General features: G+C 38.4%; 4 protein-coding genes across 5 annotated transcripts; 3 read left to right on the top strand and 1 right to left on the bottom strand.

Annotated features, from left to right (window-relative positions):
- Nucleotides 1–1,089: 1,089 nt before the first annotated feature.
- Nucleotides 1,090–3,142, top strand: LOC103433192 (uncharacterized). The gene is given in 7 exon segments (XM_008371432.2): nucleotides 1,090–1,300; nucleotides 1,812–1,909; nucleotides 2,308–2,379; nucleotides 2,474–2,522; nucleotides 2,525–2,597; nucleotides 2,745–2,817; nucleotides 3,038–3,142. Coding segments are annotated over 7 exon segments (681 nt in total).
- Nucleotides 3,143–18,420: 15,278 nt separating this feature from the next.
- On the top strand, nucleotides 18,421–20,659 carry LOC103433106 (S-adenosylmethionine synthase 3). Of its 2 annotated transcripts, none has more exons than XM_008371331.4 (2): nucleotides 18,421–18,560; nucleotides 19,123–20,659. In XM_008371331.4, the coding sequence occupies exon 2, from the start codon at nucleotides 19,136–19,138 to the stop codon at nucleotides 20,306–20,308; it is 1,173 nt and encodes a 390-aa protein (XP_008369553.1). In that variant the 5' UTR covers nucleotides 18,421–18,560; nucleotides 19,123–19,135; the 3' UTR covers nucleotides 20,309–20,659. The 2 variants fall into 2 exon arrangements, with proteins under 2 accessions (XP_008369553.1, XP_008369552.1); XM_008371330.4 differs by having other exon boundaries at nucleotides 18,434–18,502.
- Nucleotides 20,628–21,630, bottom strand: LOC103433105 (thioredoxin-like 3-3). Its single transcript, XM_008371329.4, has 3 exons — nucleotides 21,239–21,630; nucleotides 21,100–21,125; nucleotides 20,628–20,987 (listed from the first exon to the last, which is right to left on the bottom strand). Exons 1-3 carry the CDS (start codon nucleotides 21,404–21,406, stop codon nucleotides 20,942–20,944), a joined length of 240 nt encoding a protein of 79 aa, XP_008369551.1. The 5' UTR covers nucleotides 21,407–21,630; the 3' UTR covers nucleotides 20,628–20,941.
- A 1,213-nt stretch (nucleotides 21,631–22,843) lies between these two features.
- LOC139195017 (uncharacterized) lies at nucleotides 22,844–23,344 on the top strand. Its single transcript, XM_070820192.1, has 2 exons — nucleotides 22,844–23,097; nucleotides 23,206–23,344. Exons 1-2 carry the CDS (start codon nucleotides 22,844–22,846, stop codon nucleotides 23,342–23,344), a joined length of 393 nt encoding a protein of 130 aa, XP_070676293.1.
- The last annotated feature ends 651 nt before the right edge of the window (nucleotides 23,345–23,995 follow it).

Here is a 23,995-nt window from a genome sequence, read left to right as displayed (position 1 = left end):
ATTAGCAGTTAACCACCATCGAAAAACGTGACTGCCTATAAATAGCCTTCTCTCCACGATGTTAACCACCATCCAATGAAACTTCACTTGACAAAGATAGGAAAAAACAATGCAGACAATTCATTCACTACCTCACTGCTTGTAATAATTAGCCACTAAATGGCCTTCTCTCCACGCTGCCCTGAAAATGACATATACAGGACAAAAACTTTAGGCAACTTCTAGAGAGAAATCATCAATCCAAAGAGACACAAACTTATACAGGTGTTATAGTTTAATTCAGTTTACATCATGTTTAAGAGCAAGGGAGGGATTGCATTAAAAAAAACATAAAGAATTGATATCAATTCAAACCTGATCTGTTAGACAGGGCCAACATGGCCTCTGAAAGCTACAACAAATTAAGAGCAAGGGAGGGATTGCATGATGAAGAGAGATGAAATATTTGTATGATGAATTTAAGAGCAAGGGAGGGATTGGAGAGGGTTTTGAAGAGAGATGGGGGATGGAGGTAGCTGCTGCAACTGGGTTTGCAGTTGCTGCCTCCCAAACTGATTAAGTGATGTGGAAAAAGTCGTTGACTTTGCGGAACAAAGACTGATGTATCGCAAAATTGTTTTGCGAGACAAATGCACACCTTCATCGCTCAAGGTTAGGAATAAAAGTGGTTAAAGTCTTTGTTTAGCACAAAAAACTAGCGTAATGCATTTGCGCGACGTTGAGCAAAGAGCGTTTGCGCGACGCGACCTGTGCGTCGCACAAACTTTTGGCGGTAAACCAAGACATTTACCACTTTTTTCCCAACATTGCACAACGAAGGTGTGCATTCGTCACGTGAAGCTGTTTTGCGCGACGTTTGTCTTCGTCACGCAAAGTTATGTTGCCCAAAATGTATTTGCGTGACGTTTTGTTGTCACCGGCGTAAACATACTTTGCACGGCGCAATATGCTCCGTCGCGCAAGTATGTTTTTGTACTAGTGTTTGTCGCCTTTCCTACTTACCCTACTGCTTATCTCTCTTTTCTTTTACGTCCCACTTGCCCTCTCTCTTTTACGCCACCACCTTCCTCCAAATGCTTCCCTGCGCCAATGCAACCCGCAACTGCCACGTCGGAAAGTAGTAGAAGTAGGAGAACTCTCCTTTCACATTTTGTGATCAAGAACAAGAAGTTTAGTTTAGACATTGTTGAAGATTACGTGGCTGACTGGCAAGAAGTGGGGAAGGCCAATGCCAATGATGAGACCCTTTTGTACTCCTTCAGTCCTTTGCCTCTGCCGCTTCTAGCTACTCTTCTTGGAGGTACCCTTTTTTTTTAACTCTTCACCAATTTTCAGTATTCTTGATTTGATGTTTATTTATGTAACAATGCAATCCTCCATCGGAAACTTGATAGAATAAAGAACAACACATGCCGGGTTGTGAAGGTGGTTAAGTTTATTTGCAATCTGGAAAGGCTTCAAGTTGAGCATTTTGTGTGGATACATGCTTTAGTAATTGAGATTGCTAATTGAGAGTTCCACTTTCAATAAGAATTTTTTAATCTTCATTTTTTAAATTTTGGCAATATTTCTGATTTTCTGTAAGTTTTTCTCAGTTGATTTATTGTCTACAAAGTTTTTTTTTCTTTTTTTTTTTAATCCTTTAACACCATTACAGTTCATCTGACTTGCTGCATTTGTTCTTGCATTGCTCTCTGTTTCTAAAGCATAAATAGTCATTTCAACACAGAAGCTGAGAAGCTAGATGTCTATCACATTCAAAAACTCGTCATATTACTGATATTATATTTATCTGAAAATTTGGATTATAGCTGGCACTGTGGCATCTTTGTTTGAGCCCTTTATTAAACTTGTCAAGTCGTTTAGGCTTCTTGGCTGGCTCGTGCATTGGGGTCACCTGGGCAGCATGGTATGTTGCTTTGTACCGCTTTATAAAAGAATGTACTTCCCTTAATCATGTCATACTGGCCATAAAGGGTATTCATATAAGATCCCATATCGACCAACGAAGAGGGGGTGATGTGCCTTATATGTACATGCTCCCCTCCCTATAACACGAGGCCTTTTGAGAACTCACTAGCTTCGAGTTCCATCAGAACTCCAAAGTTAAGCAAGTTCGGGCTAGAGCATTCCCAGGATGGGTGACCCACTGGGAAGTTCTCGTCTGAGTTCCCAGAAACAAAACCGTTAGGGTGTGGTTGGGGCCAAAAGTGGACAATATCGTGCTACGGCGGAGTCGAGACTGGGATGTGACAATTCATCTAAAGTAGCTTGACATAATTGTCTATGGTTTCTTGTATTTTGTAGGCTGTTGTGCTTTTCGCTATGGGTGGCTATGGAACATATCTTGGTTACCAGATACGCTTTTTAGATGATGTGGTATGAACCCAACTGCAGCATATGTTTCGATAAACCAACAATGCTATAAATTTTCTGGTGTATAGTAATATGTTCTGGCTTCTGATCATTTCAGGAGGAGAAGGCCAATGCCAAAGACTTGCACCCTAAGCTTCTAGCAGGGATGTTTTCTTCTTTGCTCTTGGAGCAACTGGAGGGGTAAAATCTCTTCTCACTTCAGACAAACCCATTTTTGAAAGATAAACTTTTAGAAATTATGTTTCAATGAATTTCTTTTTCTGTATATTTTCGTACTAGTTATTTGGAAAGTGTAGACAAATACAACAAAAGGTTCACTTTTTATGCTTTGTACTGAGGCGGAATTTAATTTGTATCTATGTTTGCATCCCTCATGCTGTTACAGGGCTCATTGGTCTTAGTCTCTTGACCATACAAACAATTTTGCCTGCTTTGTTTGAGGTAATATTTATTCTAAAACTACTTGGCTCTTTGCGCGTAAGGAGCCATTTCCCCATGCAGACAAATCACAGTTTAATAGGCATGCAAAACCTTTTCCCTTTATGGTTTTAATGCGTTACATTCACATATGCGTCAGACTCCTTACATCTACTTTTTATCGGTTTATTCTATTATTTATCGAGCAACCCGGTGTTTTCTTATTCCTTTTCTATTTTTGCAGGGTAAACCTAAATTAAGAACCGTTCACGGGGTATTTGGTACTGGGATCATGACATTGTTTGTTGTCCATGCTGCTCTTGGACTTCAACTTGGCCTAAGCTATTAATAAGACCTTGTCCATGCTTTAGCTAGTTTTCTTGTACATTCCATGATCCATTTTAGCTTCTTATTCATATTCTTTTACATACTCGGTTGCACGGACACTCCAAAATCCCGAAGTGTCGAACACTCCGACACTCCTTGGATACGTGATAAGCTCATATTTACATATATTTTACATCAAATTCACTTGTCTTTTCTTAGTTAGTTCCTTATATTCTTGAGCTATTTACTTTGTTTTTGTGTTTTGTAGGATTTGTCAAGCAAAGAAAAGAAAAATAGCACAAGTGGGATTTTAAGTAACAAATTCGTCAAAACTGCTTGTGCAGATCAGCTGACTTTGGAAGCTAGTTTCAAATAGCTCAGAATGAATTAGAGAATGATCCTTATATGCTTGGAAATCTACTGATGTCTATTTTCTGGAGCATTTTACGGATTGTTAATATCATTTGTCTAGAAGAAGTTATGGCCATTTTAACATTGAAAGGTTACCCAGAGGCTGAGCAGTTTGTAACTAAAATGAAAGCAATAAACCCAATAAATCTAGCAGCCAAAACTAATGCAGCCAAGTACATGCCAGCTGACACTTATTCAAATATAAAAGGGAATGGAATTAAAGATGAGGATTAAGAGGGAGTAATTGGCATAAAGGCTACCCAAAGAGTTACAATTGTTTTACCATTTCCTCTCACTTATTGTCATCACTAAATGGTTGTTAGTGGGGTGAGTTATGGGGAAGAAACTGGGGCAGCAAGTAAGAACAAAAAGGCTGCAAGTTGCAGCGGCAAAGTGAAAAAATAAATAAAAAGAAGGCTGCAGGTTGCAGCAGAAAGGATGGAAAAAAGACAAGGCATTAGCGTTGGAGAAGGAAGGGAGGAAGGAGGAAATCTTGGCATTTTCTTCTTTCGGTTTTATCTTCTCAAACTCATGTCTTTCTTTTGGTTTTATTTAAGGATTATGTGTAGCTAATTTTTAGAAGTTAAGGGCTGTTTTGAAGCCCCAAATATGATTACAAGTTTGTTATGACATTTCGTTTGAATTTACTTTTATGAACGGATGAAAATTGGTTCACTACTTGTCTCATTGATGAATTCTTTATGTGTTTTCTACGGATGCATACATAGTAAGCATATCTAGGATTCTAACGCTATGAATATGTGTGTGCCTGCCCTTGTCGAATGAGGACCTACATATGTTCTAGAGTAGTACTTGTTAATTGCGATTAACATGTGAACCAATTTCTAGGATAAGTAAGACAACGCTAGTACTTACGATGCCTTGTGATGACTCAAACTCTTTTCATTCTTAATGATTTCTACTTGTTAAATCTATGAACAAGTCATTCGAAATTGAATGCTAGGGACTAAGTTAAGTTGAAAATGTCATTCTCTTAACATACTACATAAGAAAAAGTAACAGGTTGAGTTCTAACATTGAGCCAACTTGAGCATCTTCATCCAGAAGTAAAAGGAATTTAAATGAAACATAACATGTTTGCATGATTATTTGGTGGTGGATAGCAATTCCCCTAACTCGTTTTTCTTAATTTGTGAACTACTTAAAATTTGTTTCTGTCCTGTTTTTGTTTGATTTAATTTAAATAGCAAATCAACTCCACAAATCCCAAACATTTGTGTGAGTGTAACTCTGTGTGTCTAGTGTGTTCATATAAAATTTCGTAGACTTTAGATAAGTGTAAGTCGGTCTAATAATTATTTGTTCGGTGACTGGTCAGTAGAGACATCAACCTAGTTTTTGTGACATTTTAAGTAGTTAGATAAAACAATATTATGTGGGAAAGACCCTTATTTTCATATGCTACAATTGACAAATCTTAGAGTTAATAAGGAAAATCAATAGGACATTTGTGTGCTACTTTGTGGTGTGGTTTTAATCCTATCAATACGGTCAACTACTTGGACATGGCTTGGACAAGGTCAAGATGCGGCAGGGGCCTTTTTGTAAATTAAAAAAACATTTTGGGGCAGTTTTGGAAATTTTGAAACTAAAATCTAAAAGAGTCCCTGACCTCAACCTAATATGTTGCTTAATTTTATTTAGGGAAATGAGTAGTACTTTGCTATATTATGAATTCGAAGTATTGTTTTTAATATATATAATATTTATTATATTATAATTGTCATGTCCTAGCCGTATCCGTGTCCTTATTTTTTTAGATTTGCCGTGTCACCATATCGTCGTGTCACTTGTCGTCGTATCTGTGTCTGTGTCTATGCAACATAGGCAGGGACCATCAAAATGCAGCAAAAAGGGCATAATTCGAGGGTCCAGATGGAGAGTTCTTTTTTTTTTTTTTGGTCATCTTATCACATGGTCATGCATGATTATATACAACTGATAATAAGACATATTTTCTCGTTTAGAGAACACAGAAACAAGAAACAAAATATCCATAATTTCCACCGTTTGCAACTCAATTTGCAAGTTGTTTAGGTTTTTATACAGCTCACAAGACTATGCCGTCGCATTACTTACCAGCAATGGCGGAGCTAAAAAATATTTTATGGGTGGGCTAGCTAAAAAAATTACCCCAAAATCAAATGTTTTTTTTTTTTTTGCTACATACGTTTTGTATGCAAAAAATTAAGTTTAACTCATGTATTTGTATACTTAAAATTTATCTGGCGCGAAATCAATAAGAGCTTTGCAATTGCAGACTAACAAAATTACAATGAATCATTAAATTTCACATATATTTAGATTTAAACACAAGAAGAAGATAGAAAACTTGATATCTCAATTACAATCACACAACTAGCACAAAGCAAAACACTGAAATTAGAAGTAAAGTCGATCTTAAAAAAATAATGGTTGAAACTAATATAAACCCCACTATATCAAAGTAGAATAATCTTGAACAAAATGACATCAAAATTTCCGTGGTAATTTTTATATTGTTAGTTGTGCTAAATACTCACTGGGCTAGTTTCATTAAAAATAATTTTTCTTACACATTTTTTTGCCTATTATATAGACTACACGCTAAAGTATATATACATATTGCTACAATTCTTCCCTGGACTACAGCCCACCATAGCCTTTAGTGTGGCTACGCCATTGCTTACCAGACAAGCAACTGACTAGCGATGGACGGTGAAAATTTTGCCAAACTAAGGCATGTGAGAGTTGCCTGCTTATCATTGGTTAAAGTCCAAAGATTAACCAATAATTATAGCATAATTGTTTGTCTTTTATTTACACTATAGAATATTTTCAAGGGAACTTTAACGAAAAGCTCTCGGTACTGTTCACTTTAACGAACAACCATATTTTTACACTAAAAAGTCAATCCTGGTACTATTCACTTTACTCTTTATTTTGTCCTTATCGTTAAAACTCAAAGTTTTCAAGCCCTTTTCATTAAGTTTCCTTATTTTCAATGGTATATAAGCAAGCAAGTTATGATGTAATTAACTTGATTGCCAAACTTTGTTTTCTCACATGTGTTGCAAATTCAATGCTCTAATCTGATGACATAAAACTAACAGTAGGTAATAGTCATTCCGTATATAGCAATATATCTTCGGCTTTTAGATGTGATTAGGTTTGGCATGAATTGCATAACTTGACTATGATTGATGTACAAGGGACTGGACGCGGACTAATTGTTTGGGTTAATGTTTGAATATTGGGCTTAACTCAATGGATGCCCAAAGACACCAAAACAAGATGAATTTGCCTGAAGCCCAGCCACAAAGCCTGGAGCAAATTGAAGCCTTCTCAGCCAAGATATAGGTTATGTGCTTAGGACCAAAGTGACAACTGGTAGAGACAAACTCACTATCAGCCAAAAAGCATTTTCTAGTGGCATTACAAGTAAATATATGATGACTCACTGCCTCTGAGAACCCTCAGCCAAGAACAAAGCCCATGAAGGAAATTTTGTGAAAAACATGTTCATTTGAGCAACATCTATTGCATGCAATTAACATTTAAAGACGGAATCATGCTTGTATGCACTCAAAACAAAAACAATACCCATGACATTCAAAGCCTAGTAGAAAGGTGAGCCAAGACTCAACTCAAGAACAAAGTGAGTTGAGATATTTTATACCTTTGTTGATTCCTCTTTGCATAAGCAAAGGCTAATCACCCAAGGAGAGGGCCTTCATTCCTTGCTTCTTAGTTCCATCGATTTCTTGGAGGAGGATGGTTGAAAGGATTCTCCAAGTTCCCAAAATTGAGAACCTCTAATTTTTCCACACCAAGGAGGGACATGAAGAAGAGATGAGTGACCTTGGAGGATGAGAGATTGCTAGGTAATTTCTTCCAAGGGGGCCGGCCTCTTAGAGAGAAAAGGGAGAGACATCTCTCCAATTTTCTCCAAAAGAAACCCCTAAGGATGAAATGGCTATAAAATTGCCTTTATACCACCTCACAATGGAGTGGCAAACTTGCAATTAAAGCAAGTTGACTACCCTCCTTTATTTGGCCGGCCTTAAGGGTTTATTGGGCTTTCAAGCCCTTTGTTTATTCAAGTTGTCATACAAGTTGAGTTAATGGGCTTGACATTCAAATCCCATTGGGCCTTGTGGCCCAAAACTAACCCGAGGTTTTTAACGAACTTTATTCGTTTGATTAATTAACATATTAATTAATCCTTGCCATAAATAATTAAACCATTTAATTATCCTTACTCATCTTCGTTGTTTCTTCAATCTCTACCTTACACGGTGTATGATCCATTAGGTTCCTTTTAGCGAGGCAGTGGGCGATTAGAACTCTTTCAAATCGATTGTGAATTGAAACTTACTTTCAATTCTCCCTTTAGTGATTATACACGTTTAGGGCTTCCACAAACCATGAGTGACACCTAGCAGTATATCATGGTTACCTAAGCTAATCAGAAGAGGTGGAGAACCTATTCAGTTTAGGATTACAATGCAATACAGTCTTTCTCTAATACAATACTCTTGACCACATTGTTTGGTTTGATAGTTTATTCATGTCTACTATCCAATGTGATTCTCTTACTTATATGATTACCTTGAATGTGATTTGGAACAACTTCCTAAATCTCATTCATACTCTAGCCAAAGATTTTTAATCATATCATAGAGTATTCTCCCTTAAACGGTTTGAAGGTTAGAGATCCCTTGTTGCGCATTCACTTGCCTCCATGGCTAAGTGGCTTAACCTCAACTATGTCGTGGACACCCTCTGACATAGTGACTTTGACATAGTCAAAGATTAAGGACCTAACCATAAGACAACTATGATGCCTCAGGTCAAAGGACTACTTTGCATTATCCCAACCATGAGTTCTCATGTGACATGAGTATGAGAATTCATCGTTGATCGTGTTCAGTGGACTCATTCTCTATTGAGCACCTACATGCTTGTCTTGGTGTCAATCACACCAATGACTCCAGACTAGTAACTCTCCCTGAGAGAAGACACAGCACGTACTGATCTTAACGGACTGTCAATGCCCAATTGGCAATCCTATGATCAGGAACGTTTAGGAAATGTATACGAAAGAGAATGGTCTCATGAATCTAACTTGTTTAAATTACATTCTCCTAATTACATATTCCTTGGACTTATCGTTTAAGCATATAACATTTATATGAAACGGCTTAAAACAATAATCTTTGCCCTTGATATTAAACTAGATTAGTTTAACATGTGAAATGTCCGTAAAGTATGATCATATGATTGGTTTTAGGGCATATTTCCAACAGCCTAGACAGTTGGGCCAGATTGCCTATAAAAGGAAAAAGAGACAACAGAGGCAAGGACACTCAACCAATCAAATAAACAACATACAAACTCTGCTCTCAAGCTAGTTTGTACCCAGACAAGCTGAAATCAACCTAGATTCAGTCCCATTACCAACAGTTTCCTTAGAAAAGCCATCTTTTGTCTAGTGTAAAAGCTCTGTTACCTTCCCTAGTGTTGTAGTATCGATTCCCTCATGTAAAACCTATTTACCATCCATCCCTTTTTAGCATACAACCTCTATGAACTCTTAGAGAAGTGGCTGCAAGAAGTTCAACCTTGCCCGACAAGGTGAAATCTTGCCCAAATCTCTTCGTTTGTCCTTTAAATTAGTAGATCTGTCATCTGAATGTACTTTTTTGCATGTATTCAAGTTATTTCCAGTTATTTTCTACCTAAAGTCTAATTCACATCCGAACCTAGTTAACTCAATAAGCTTGTTTTCATCAAGAACAACCTGGAATCAAGTAAATGATTTAAAGGGCTCTGGACTCCCTTCATTCAAACATACAAGATCATGAACTAAAAGTCTGTGTCTACAAGGCAAGAAAAAGAACTTAAGGCAGACTTAACCCATCTGCGACAATCCTTTAATAATAAGAAGTTTAAGTAACTTGAGGCGCAAGTAATCAACTTAAACCAAATTTGTTCTACATCAGTTATACTGAGATAACAGTGGCATGCCTAGTACTTTGTTAGTTTTAATTGCCAGAGTCAAGGCCTACAACTAAGGCCTCACAAGGGCACCTTTCAAAACTAACATTATATTCTTCTTGTAGCATACCAAGCAGCAAGAAATCAGCAGATACCAACACATTCACCCAAGTGCCAACCTCCCAGGGAAGTTGTGCAAGGGCCGAAATCTCGCCCGAGCATAGATTTGGCACGCCTGGTGGGATTCTTACAAAGTATCTTATATGCCCAGAAAGAGGAAAGAACGGACTTTCAGGTGGAATGTAGAGTATGGGCAATCACATTGTCCAAAAGGATAAAAAATGACAGATCACGCGGAAGATTTCCCATCCCTACGAAATGCTGCAATTTTGGAAAGGTCGACCTCATCAGAGAAATTAGGAGGAAAGGTGACCAATGAAAACTTGCAAACCACCATGGTGCAAGTATTGAAAAGTATGGAGAAGATTTCTCTAGAGACCCGAGGAGAAGTAAGCAGACTTTGTTCCTTAACAAGAAGTCTGCAAAGAAGGCTAGTGTTGGAGTACTCTTCCCCAAGAAATGGTCATGCTAAGGAAATGTTAAGAAAGGCAAGTCTAGAGAGGGAGCCACTAATTCCCCTATTTCCTTTGCTAGAGGAAAAGAAGGATAAGGGAAAAAAAATGAAGAACCTGAGGCCAGTCAGTCAGAAGTGGAAGAGATCTTGAACACAAATCTGCCCAACCCTCTATTATTCCCATTGGATAGTAAGGGCCAGGTCGGGCAAGATAGAAAGAATTATGGGTTAAATCAATCAACTGGAGAGACCAGTGAGAGAGGTGGATCCACAACCGCGTGCAAACATCTTCCATATAGGCCATCACCATTAGCTAATAAGAGAGGATATGTCAAGTGAAGGCAGTCAGAGCCGAAGAAGGAAGCTTTCTCAAGCAAAGAGAAAAGCTCGAAGTGGGGACTTCCTTACATCCCATATAACAATGCAGCTAACCAGTAACTTAGAGAAGAGTTAGCTGAGTTGAGAAGAATGGTGGTCTAGAATGCCCAACCATAGACTCGCCTGTTGTTCAAGATCACATTCCAGAAGCTCTACCTCAAGTATATTGATGAGCAGAACCCTTTTCCCCTCAACTTCAAGATGCTCGCATTCCCAACCTTCAGTGGGGAGAATTGTAATGTGTCCTCTAGAGATCACGTCTTCAAGTTTTCCAACTACTGTGTGGTATTTGAAGACAATCCTAACTATAAATTAAGGTTGTTTGGGAATTTGTTGGTTGGCCTAGCATCTCAGTGGTACTCTCTGTTACCCCCTAATTCCATTGCCAACTGGGGACAAATAAAGATGGCTTTCCATGAGCTGTTTTATAGGGTGGAGCCCGAGATGACTATCAACGATCTAGTTGAGGTGAAGCAATCTGAGCATAAGTCTACAGAAGACTTTATGATGAGGTTTAGAAAGATGCGGATGAGATTAAGATTACCCTTAAGGAAGAAGTTTTATGATGTGCAATTCAATGAACTACAAGAGTTGGAAATCGCTGCCACAAAGTATGAAAAGCTGTTAATTGAGGAACAACAAGTAAAACACTCATCCAAGGTGTATTCTTTCTACAAAATCAAAGCAGCAATTCACCAGTTGGAGTTAGAAGGTTCAGAGCTTGGAGAAAGTGACAACAATGGAAGATAGGGGATAAAGATGTGCGCAGTAGAGATGACCATTCCCTTCAAGCCTTTAATAGTAAAAGGTTTGGTCCAACCAATCAACGATCAGAAAATAGTGATGAATGATGGCAGATTCATGCCTATGAAGCCCCCTAAATACCAGAGTTATTCTTTTGATTTAACCAAAGTTGCAGAGATCTATGAAGAGTTGGTGCTGGCTAGAATGATTGTGCCTGACAGCACCAAAAAGATGCCTTAGCCAGAAAAATTGAGAGGAAATAAGTATTGCAAACTGCACTACACTTTTAACCAGTTCATAACCAACTGTGTCATGTTCAGAGACTGGATACAAGACCTCATAGTCAAGGGAAAGTTGCCATTAGAGAAACTTCAGGCCAATAGGATGATAGATACAAATCTCTTCCCAGAGGTCCTAATAAACATGATTAACCTGAACTGGGCTGAGAAGGGGAAGGTAAAAGCCACCTGGGAAGTAAAAGGAGAAAGAAAACAAGCTGCTAGGCCTACAAAATGAGTTAGAGGCTTACTCGAGAGACCCAAAGCAGCCATAGTTAAAAGAGTGGTGTTGTGTAGTAAGTGCCAGTGTGAGTGTGAGTTAGAAGTGGCAATATCAGGCGTTATCATTGATCAAGAACCTCTAGAAATGTCTTCTAGAGGTTGGGAGGAGACTCTGAACCAAAAGGCTTTTCTGAGGTATTTAGAAACTATGAAACTTCTGAGGAAGTATAAGATAAAGAGGCCAACATACCAAGATGGATGGATGTAAGGCATCCCCAGCCATGTTATAATGGTAGTGATGTCAGGATAAAGGGGAGAATGATGAACCTAGTCCTTCTAGTCACTAAGAAAGACTCTACCCAACTCGGGCGAAAATGGTATGTAGTGGGGAAGGACGGAAGACCAGTCAAAGAAATGGGAGCTTCTATGATCAAAAGAGTCCAGAGGTAGCACAAAGCCGACATGAACTCATTAAAGGCCAATGCCCCATCAGAAGCCTCGGAGAATGTAGAGTTTGAAAAAATACCTCAAAGAGGAAGATAGCAACTTCAGTGGAGGAGTAAAAAGGAAGTGGAAATAGCTAATAGAAAAACTGAATGGGAAGGGGATCATGTGCCTCTAAACCTCCATCTAGGGAAATACAGGATCTTGAGAAGAGCACAAGAGGATGTAATGATGATGCCAACAGCCCAGAACCAATATGTTTTGGAATTATTTCACCCGAGAAGGGAATAACTTCACCTTTGTTGACTGATACCCTTTGTGAGATCCCATGACAAGTGCAGTGATAGGTGCATTATTTATCATATTTTCATGTTAATTATTCCTAAGTTTTGTTAAGGAATTGATTACAAAAGAGCCTTATTACTTTCCTTTTCTCAGTTTCAGCCATTCTGCGCACACATGACGTTTTTGGTGATAATTTGACTTTCCGGAGGAGTTTTGATGCAAGGCCAATTGGGGAAGGAAGATAAGAGGCTGAATATTGTTGTATCCTAATTTCATAATTTTCCATGAAGCCATTCATTAAAGGTTTACAAATCAATCCCGCAGAAGTTGTTTTCCCGTCAGAACTGCGCAGATGTAGGAGAATGTTGATTTGAAGGCTTTCCCCATTTTTTCCTAGTGGCATGCGATATATGCTTGGAAATATAAGAGATAAAGCTATGTTTACCATATTTTTACAGAATTTTCTAGAACATAAATCGACCTCAAAACTGGCGTGCAAGATAGATGACATGTTTCCCAAGCCAAGAATGATTCTTTCCTAGTTTGTGTCATTAATTGTTTAGGAGTTTGTTTTAGTTAGGAGAGCTTCTCCCAAAACTTTTAGGGTTTTTCTAGTATAAATAAGGTACTCTAAGCTCTCTTTAGGGGAGGTCACATAACCCATATTACATACACCACTATACCATTCACCATCTCCGCAATTTGTGAAGAAGAGTTTAGGGACGTGCTTTGCCATGGATTCCGGGTTCTATCTTTCTTTTATTCTTATTTTTATGTGTAACTAAGTTATTTTCTAAGGTTTATGATGAAGCCATAACATGAATATTCTTTGTTAATTATTATCCGATTATATGCCAATATTCTTAATCTTTGTGGGTATTTTGTTGTAGATTCGGATTTGTAACGATTGATCACCTTTAGGAATTTTACATCTAGATATTTACATAAATCTATGAGGATAACCAATCAATTAGGTTTATTGGAATTATGATTAATAAGAGGAGACAAACTAGTGAGGATGACCAATATCAAATTAATCCTACTTGGTTGACAAGATTCTTCTACGCTTAATGGGTTTTTATGTGTTTAATTGTATGCCTAACCAATATGATATAATTATCATGCAGAGATCCAAGAGTTGATGCCTGACCACGGATTAATTCATACCTTGGAAAGAACAACCTTTAACATTGGCATGGTAATTGGATAGTAGTTGGCTCTAGGAAAAGTAAATAGGATAAACTTAGACTTCCATTGTTTCTCAATTTCTTCTTGTGTTATGTGTTTATTAATTGTCTTTTCTTTTTCTTGTTAATTTTAGTTTTAATCAATTACTCAATTATTCAATTTAATCTATCATTTGTTTGTTTTATTAAGTTTAGCATGATTAATCGGTTAAATTGGTGTTAAAGCAATCCATGTGGGATCAACCTCGTATTTGCATATGATACTACAATTGATTCGTGTGCTTGCCAGTTTAATTTGGTTTAAATTAATCTATTATTTAGGTTAGTTTAAATATACATCATGCAGAACTTTGGCATAACCAGGGAGGAAGAAGTGCCTGAATTAATGTTACCGAAAGATGCACAGGCCTGGTTAGATGAGTTTGTATATTTGATTGGGGCCAAGAAGGAAGATTTACCTGGACCGAGCAACTTCCACGTAAACATGACTTATGTTCTATCTGCCATGTTTTGCGGCGAACTTGATCAGCCTACCATGATGGAAGGTGATTACATGGCAACATAACTAATGATGGCACTTGTTAGTGTTGAAGAAGTCGGGAAAGAAGAATCAAGCATGGCAGGTTTGCCCAAATCCCCAAGGAAGGAGCTCGAGAGGATATATTCAGACAAAATGGTCTTTAGCAACTCAAGCTTGGCCCTAACTAACCATCTCAAACTCATATATGTAACTGCTCACCTTGAGGGAATACCCTTAAAAAGGGTGTTGATTGATAGTTGAGCTGCGATCAACGTACTTTTATTGAAACAGATGAAGAGACTGGGAAGAAGTGAAGAAGATCTTATTCCTACTGACCTAACAATCTCTAGTTTCTCTGGAGCCATTACTAGAACACATGGGATATTGCCTCTGGAAGTTGACTTGGGGTCCAAGAAAATCATGCTACTTTTCTTTGTGGTGGATATCAGCTCTACTTATGGAGCTTTGTTGGGCAGAGATTGGATCCATCAAAGTCTGTATGTGCCATCCACTTTACATCAACAAGTTGTTGTGTACCACGAGTCTAGAGTCGGGGAATCAAGTTTTTGGGAGATAGTGAAGGTCGAATCACAACCATTTCTCCCCACAACCAATGTTGCTGAAGCCAGTTTCTACAATCCTAGTATTGGAAATTTACAATGCCTAGGAGTTAATGAGAACGGCCGCTCGACTAAGGTGACGACCCAAAAGCTTATGGAGCAAGTATTGTCTTTCACTAGGGAAGAATGGGATAGGCCCCATATCTTCCCGTCTCCCAAACACCAATGATGTCAGAATAAGGGAGGAAGAACCAAGTAGTTGCATTCAGGTCCTTAATCAATAGACTGTTGATGTATAGGAAAGAGAGAAAAGAAGTAAGAGAAAGCTTAGCCAGAGAAGAAGTGGAGTGGGAAAGGGAGGCTTTAAGCAGCCAGAACAGAACTAGGGCATAACGTCCATAATCACAAAATCTCACATAAGCAACATATCATATCGGGTGCTCATCGACACATGTTGACACACGAGTTCATGCAGAGATATTCTGACATGAACAGGACTAGGTGTAATAATAATATACGCCCTAGTACTACAATCACATGCAGACTAGCGTTATGTGCAGCACATACGAGTCGGAGTTTCCTATAGTAACCTGTACGACAAGACTGGCACTTACAATGAATCCAAAGTGAGCATACAGTGTGATGTGCACATACATGTGAAGGACTGGCCCTGGTCCGGGCAAGTACTAACACCAGTGCAGCAAACAATGAGCAGTTAACATCAATATAGTCATGCCACAGCCATTCAACGATTCTAATCAATATCGTACTATTCATGACCATAAATATAATCAAGGCATCTCCTTATAGTAAGCTTACATGTGCATCCTGTAGGATTATTTCATATTTTCCCAACAATAAGGTATTTCTTATAAACATTAATTTAATCATGGCAATCACATAAATAATTTATTAATGCTTGTATATATGCAAATTAACCTATATATATATAAAGAAAAGACCCATTCATAGATCATGTCGCCGAGTCGAACCCACCTCGTAGCATCGAAAGTCCTTGCGATACATTTCGCCTAGAAAAGAAACCATTTAGGTAAATATAACGTGCTAATGAAATTACGCATTTTCGTACAAAGTACGGCTAATAAAGGAACTATCCTAAAATGGTCGAATTTCGGAAAACGGACAGATGATTCGGAATCAGCGCGTCGAAATACTCTAAAGAGGGTCCCCATCAAATTTTATAAAAAGTCAACAGTTAACCCTAAAAGTCAATCGATGTATATATTATCTGGGATAACTCACTAATCAATATAGGCCCACTAAGTCCTACATATTCTCTAGTAATACTGATTTTAATATTTAAGAACAATTCGTAGCATATTGTCCAAAAGTCAAGTCTCTATCAAAGGTGAGGTCTACAACCCTACACAAGTCAATCTGGAACATCCGCCCATGGATTTCTAATCTATAACTTCCCAAAGTCCACACTAGGCTTCCAGAACAACATACTAAAACTTCTTTACGATCCAACGGTTGGATCTCTGCCAATTTCAAATTCAAGTGGCGGTCAACGTTGGATCTCTGCCAATTGCAAATTCAGATTCCCGATCCGTAAGTTCCTAATATCCAAAAATATTATGTAATATCACGTATTAAAGTTTGGTGGTGATCCAACGGTCGGGTCGTCCATTCATATAATAACCAAGTGACGACCAATTAGGCGGTCCACTACGAAACTATATTAAAGCATCAGGATTTCACTAAACGGATGTCAATTATAAAATCAGGGCATCAAATTATCCTTGGATGGTCAGGTGGGGTCTCAACCCACGCTCCTCTACCACGCGCCGCCACACGCGGCAGCCGGTCGCCCCGACTAGCAGGAAAATCAACTATTTCCAAATATTACCAAATTTCACATAAATGAAGATCTCAATGAATAGAGCAAGTTTTAGACCTGTGGCCAAGTCCAATTTAGCCGGGAAAATCCCCAATTCCACTCGAACTCGCCGGAAACCTTAGAAATTGGTGGCTTCGATCTGTCACCTCCGGTGCTTCGCCGCACTCAAACTTGTTTGGCCTTTGTTCATGACCTCTAGAGGATTGTTTTTGTGGTGGTAATTGAATGAAATCGTTTCAGAATTGTTGGATCTTAGGCAAGGGTTGGCGCGGCACCCACGGGTTCAAACTTCATGAAATCGTAACCAATTCTTGTCAATTTTGGCTAGAATGGGATGATGGGATGATGAGATGTTGTGATGAGGTTTAGTAATGATGGGAGGTTGAGGAAAGCCAGAAAAATGGATGGAAAGCTGTCGGGAAAGTCGCTGGAACTCGGGTTGGGTTGCGGGTCTTCAAAGGGATCTGATTCCCTCTTTTTTTTTCTCTCTCCTTTCCCCTCCCTTCTCTTGTTTCTCTGGAGCCTTCTAGAGTGAAGGTTAAATTTACTAGAATGCCCCCGACTTTAAACGCTAGTAACTCTTTTGTTATAGCTCCAAATTACATTGTTTACGCTCACGCACTTGTATTGACAAGTACTACGCAAATATGCTAAAAGAATGAGTCATACATCTCTCTAAACAATGGTCAACAGAAGTCAAAATCTTTGCCTCTAGGGACATTTTCATCGATTCACACTTTTAAAATTTATATTATCATAAAATTATGGACGGGTTGTCACATAATTTATCATATTCCCAAATGTATAGCAATATATCATAGTCTTTAGATCCGATTAGGGCTATCAAACAAGGACAAAGCCAAAAATTTAACTAAGAGGGGGCATCTTAAAAAATTTAAGCTCCTTTTTTTGACAAATAAAGCTAGTTTTTTCACAAATGTTGAAAAAATTAGTTAAACATGCCTAATTTTATTACTCTATTGTCTAATTTTGTCTTTAATTGTTGTATTGACAATCTCAAGCTCATTCATACTAATTAACCAAATGCATGCAACTCAACAAGGTTTAGACATTAGTGCGTGAAGGTAAAAAAAAAGAAAGGAGGGGCATTTAAAAACTAAAAGAGGATTTTTCACTATTTTAATATGATTAATGGAATAATTTTTAGGGAGTTTTAACAAAACACTCCCGGTACTTTTTAATGAAAAACCACATTTTTACCTTCCTTGGTACTATTCACTACACCTTCATTTGTCATTTTTCATTAAAATTAAAGTTTTTTTGGATTTTTCGTTAGTTTTTCTTAATTTTTAATGCAAAAAAAAATGAGTGAGAGGGGGCATTGTCCCCCCGCCCCGAGGCCTTACCTCCCTCCATCCATGCTGGCAAATGAATCGCAACCTGAATTGCCTAAACAAGCTAATCAAATGTGGATTCATCTTCCACACAACTTATGAGGCGGCTCAAACATGGCTTGCATGAAATACAAATGCCAAAGTGACATTGTTAATAATTTAACCTACTAATGTTATCATTTGTTAAAACAAAATTATTTACAAGAAAGAACCGTGGTCGAATTAGGGTTTAGGATTCAATGTGTTGAACTAGTTCCCCACAACTACATACATGCAATCGGATCCGTTTACAAACCTTCATACTGCATGGGTAAACTAAACTTGTCCCACAACTATATACATGCCGAGTTGGCAAGTTCTGATTGGCTAGTGAAAGTCCACATGGCAACTAAGTAGGACCCAGTACGACCAAAGCCAAATGTTAGAGAAAGAACGAGTCAGACGTAACTTTGCTTCCTATATATAAATACAACTCTCCAATCTCCGCATCCCTCTCTTTCATTTTTTTTGGCGTCCCTCTTATCCTTCCTTCTCCTCCCTCTCTCTCACTCGCACACACACAGGTTCGTTCATGTTCTACTTTCGATCTCGATCCAATATTTCGTAATTGCTTCGAACAATGTAGGACCGATCGATTTTTGGCTTTTGATTTGCATGTCATTTGTTTCTTTGGATCCAATTCCTTCATTACATTTGAGGGATTTTTTGTAACATTTAAATTTAGGACAATTAACTATAATAAACATAGTTTAACATTTTGTTGCAGATCCTATATCAACGACACAACGATGTTCATTTCCGTAAATCATATATAATCAGATCATATAGCTATATGATGAATAATTTGAGGATTTGGTGTTTATGGTTTTGTAATTGTATGGTCTGAATTTCATCGTTAGATCTCTTGGAGAATTGTGGTGTGTAATTAGATCTAGATTTGTGGTAACAATATGTATTGGTTTGCCGATATCTGTAGCTAATGCTTGTTCATCGTTGTCTAGATTTTTGTAATCGAAATTCGGATTTCATTGGCAGGGAAGATGGGAATTGTTTAGATTTGGCATAGCATGTGACAATTTATACATGCTTTCATATTTCACAGGCTTGTATATTTTTTTTCTTGAGATTTCAGTTTTCTTGTCGAAATAGAGAAGTGATTCATATTATTTTTGGTTTTTCTCAGTCTAGAGATAGAGATGGAAACGTTCCTCTTCACCTCCGAATCTGTCAACGAGGGACATCCCGACAAGCTTTGCGACCAAGTCTCAGATGCCGTTCTCGATGCTTGCTTGGAACAAGACCCGGAGAGCAAAGTTGCATGCGAGACATGTACGAAAACCAACATGGTCATGGTCTTCGGTGAGATCACAACAAAAGCGAAAGTAGATTACGAGAAAATAGTCCGAGACACTTGCAGAGGAATTGGGTTTACATCAGCTGATGTAGGCCTTGATGCTGACAACTGCAAAGTCCTCGTCAACATTGAGAAACAAAGCCCAGAAATTGCAGAGGGAGTTCATGGACACCTTACCAAGAAGCCCGAGGAAATTGGAGCTGGCGACCAAGGCCACATGTTTGGTTATGCCACTGATGAGACACCTGAGTTCATGCCACTCACCCATGTCCTTGCTACCAAGATTGGTGCCAAGCTTACGGAGGTCAGAAAGAATAAGACGGTCCCATGGCTGAGGCCCGATGGTAAGACCCAAGTGACTGTTGAGTACCAGAACGAGAACGGGGCCATGGTACCTATTCGGGTGCACACCATCCTCATCTCAACCCAACATGATGAGACTGTCACAAATGAGCAGATTGCTGCTGATTTGAAGGAACATGTGATCAAACCTGTCGTCCCAGCTCAATTCATTGATGACAAAACTATCTACCACTTGAACCCTTCAGGTCGATTCGTCATTGGAGGACCCCATGGAGATGCTGGGCTCACTGGCCGGAAGATAATTATAGACACCTATGGTGGTTGGGGTGCTCATGGTGGTGGTGCTTTCTCTGGAAAAGATCCAACCAAGGTTGACCGTAGTGGTGCATACGTTGTAAGGCAGGCAGCAAAAAGCGTTGTTGCATCCGGGCTTGCTCGCCGCTGTATTGTTCAGGTTTCTTATGCAATTGGCGTCCCAGATCCCCTGTCGGTTTTCGTGGATACCTACAGAACTGGAAAAATCCCAGACAAGGACATATTGGTTCTCATCAAGGAGAACTTTGACTATAGGCCGGGAATGATTGCCCTCAACCTTGATTTGAAAAGAGGAGGCAACTTCAGGTACCAGAAGACTGCTGCTTATGGTCATTTTGGCCGCGATGATCCAGATTTCACATGGGAGACCATCAAGATCCTCAAGCCAAAGGCTTAACACAACGAGCTAGTTTCGGAAAGGTGGTTACCATCATAGCCGTTGTTCATAACGTTAGAGAAGAATAAGAAACTTTCATCGCATGCGTCGGATGTCGAGGTCTACATTTCAAGGCTCAAGTTAGAGTTGAGAAGACGAGATGTGTGCTGTTAAGTTGAGGCAGTAGCAAAGTTAGGAGCCAGTATGTTGCGTTGTCTTTCGTTGTTCTATCATTTTTCATGTTCCCATTTTTTCCGAACCCAGATTCTTGACTGTTGAGGATTCTATGTCAAAGTAGAAGCTCATTACGAACGATTGAAATCAAATAATTGTATAATCGTAGACTGCAATATTTAAATTTCATTGCTGGAAGTGAGAAAATCCAATCTTTTGAGCTTCTGGAACATCAACTAATGTAATAGCTTGGATGACTACACCCATAGCTAAAATGTTCAAAACAATTATCCCTAACATGTCTCGATTCACGAATGCAACCACAACCGATCATGCAACCGCTCTTCTCCAGCACCAAACATCTCATCAACCCTTTCGCCATCCCGGTAGAAATGGAAGGTGGGGGTGTAGTGAATATGCTGGGTTGTTTCGTGGCATTCATCAATGTCCGCATAGAGGAGAGCCTGGCGAAACTATTACTCAGATGACAGAATGCAGGAAGGATCTGGCTACACACACACGGCACCTGAAAACGAGACCGAATCGAAGCAATTGAGTCGGGGAGGCAATTCATCGAACACCTTGTGTGCAAATTGAATTGCTTATAGTTTCGAAAATACTAGAAGGAAGAGACATACCAAGACGCACCATAATTGATAACTGCCTGCAAGAAGATGAAAAAAGACAAAGATTTAATGGATTGCAATGGAAAATTCCACATATATACACGCACACACATATATATAATAATTGAAAGGTGGGATTTTGGGTGCATACAGGGGATTTGCAGGACTTGATCTGAAGAACAAGGTCTTTGAGGTTTTGGTCGCTGGAAGCACTATTTAGGTTGTCATGACGATTCTCTGGTAAATCCAAGCCCGTGCCTTCTAATCCCTTCTTGCTGTCGGTGGCTCCGTCGCCTCCTCCGCCAACTCCTCCCGCCATTTCTTTCAGCTTTCAATTGTGGTGCTCTCTCTCACCCACGAAGGATTTTGTCATTCGTCGACGAGCACTAGCGTCATTTGACTCGTTTTCTCTCTACACGTAACACACCACTATCATTTACGGTGTAATTACATTATACGCCCTCCAATATTATTATTTTTCTTTCGAGTCAAGCGATAACGTTAGTAAGTTAAATGTTAGATTAGTCACTGACGAGGTTTGAACTTACATCGTTATGTAAGAGCACAATATCTTTCTACTACTATGGTAAATGGCCACTTTACGCCCTCCAATTTTTTTAAATGAGCTATGCGTTATAAAAGTTGTGGGTTTGAATACCTACATGGTTTTAGTCAAAAGTGAAAAAGTAAAGATGACTAAAATGGTGGTATTGTCAGATTTCTAAAAATTGTGATATTGTTAGATTTTGTTATTGTTGGATGACATGGTTTTCAACTTGTATGGCATGATTTTCAACATGCCTTAATTTCTCTTGTAGACTTCCGCACTTAAATGGTTCATATAAAGAGCATGCAGTGTATGATCAAACAACACACCAAATCAATAGTGAAAAGCAAATAATATCTGTATCCCTCACATTTTTCTACTTGCATCCTTTGTGTGATACAGTTACAAAAATAAACAGTGTGATATATTGCACTCGTTCTACTTCTATCTCTAGCAAATGTTATCTTTCTCTCAATTTTACCTATTTATAACACGTTATTAGCACGACTCTCTAACTCTAGCTAGTTTTCATTTTATTCACCAAAAAATGTTTCCCATAAAGATCTTAATGTTCCTTTTCTTTCTCTGCCTCACTTGCTTTATGTTTCCCCGCCAAGAGCTGCTAGCACCATGTCTTCTCCTAGTCCTCAATTTAATAATTACTTATATTTTTTTTATTTCTCATTTGGTGTAGCTCCGGATTACTAATCTTGCACTGCAATTTTAGGTGGTGCAATATAATTGCTCATCTTGAACTGCATATTTAATTTTACTGCAATTTTTGCTAGTGCAGTATAATCGCTCATTCTACACTATTATTTTAATAGGAGTGGTGCGTTACAATTGCCGTCCTTATTAATTTTCTTTCTAATACTCAATACTGATGGTAGAGCCTGTGTAGTGAGGATTATTAACTACCTATTATTTTATTTTATTTTACCTTCCTCATTAATTTTCTTTCTTTCTAATAATAATACTCAATACTGATGGCAGTGTCTGTGTAGTGAGTATTACTAACTACCTAATTTTTTTTTAATTAATGTCTAATTTATGTAAATCTCGAGCCTGAAGTTTCAAGTGCTTATCAATTTGGCCTGAAGATCAAAATGCAAAATTTGTAAGAACTAGAAGTTCTAACACTACATCCCTCCAAAATCAATATTATTACAAATTCTTACACATCTCATTTTTCTTTTCAAAAAAATGAAAATGGCGAACTTGGGAAATCTTGATTTTGTTGCCCTTGATATCACTGAAAAAAATTATCTTACGTGGGTAATGGAAGCCAATATCCATTTGGAGGCAGAAAATATTGGAGACACCATCAAGGAGGGTAAGAATGCATCCTCTCAAGATCGAGCGAAAGCCATGATCTTGATTTGTCGCCACCTCGATGAAGGATTAAGGAGCGAGTACCTAACAGTTGAAGACCCACTGGTTCTCTGGAATGCATTGAAGAACAGGTGTAATCACCAGAAAACGGTGATTCTCCCAAGAGCTTGTTATGAGTGGACACACCTAAGAATCTAGGATTATAAGACGATTGCTAAATATAACTCTGCAATGTTCAGAATTGGCTCCCAAATGAAACTTTGTGGGGAGACTATCATTGAGGAAGATATGCTAAAAAAGACTTTCAATACTTTTCATGCCTCCAATGTGCTCCTACAACAGCAGTATAGAGAGCAAGACTTTACTGCAACTAGTTGATATCAGTGTTCCTGGTGGCTGAACAAAACAATGAGCTCCTAATAAAAAATCATCAGTCTCAACCAACTGGTTCAGCGCCATTCCCAGAAGTGAATGATGCTTCTCTTGAAGCAAACACCACCTCATCTCGTGGCAATAATTACAGACGAAGACGTGACCATAAGTGAGGGCGATGAAATGTGAAAGGCAGGAACCATGGTGTCTAGTTTTACATGGGTCCAAGGCATAATCCAAGCTCGAGCTTCATAAATGTAAACCACCAAAAGGGTAAACCTCATATAAATAACGCACCTAGAAATCATGAAGGAGTTTCCCATAGGTGTGGTGGCAATGAGCACTCAGTGCATACATGCCATATCCTAAAACATCTAGTGGATCCTTGTCAAGCCTCCCTCAAAGAAAAAAGTGTTGAAACCAATTTCATCAACCAGGCTAAACCAATGGATATATCTGATCCAATGTTCGATTTATCAAGTCAATTGAACACAACCTATCTGGATGTTTCAGACTTTGTTATAGAAAGAGGGAATGAAGTATATCGGTTTGTTTAGATTATTTTATGTTCAATGTATTTTTGCTTTATTAAATGAACTTGTAGTTTAAATCTTGTATTTCAATTCAATAAAAAGTGGCATTGCAATTTCCTTTTTA

Source organism: Malus domestica, chromosome 04 (genome assembly GCF_042453785.1).
Source record: "Malus domestica chromosome 04, GDT2T_hap1".
In the NCBI taxonomy this organism is placed as follows: domain Eukaryota; kingdom Viridiplantae; phylum Streptophyta; class Magnoliopsida; order Rosales; family Rosaceae; genus Malus; species Malus domestica.
Note: the sequence above shows the minus strand (reverse complement) of the source record. Positions and strands in the feature narration are given on the sequence as shown.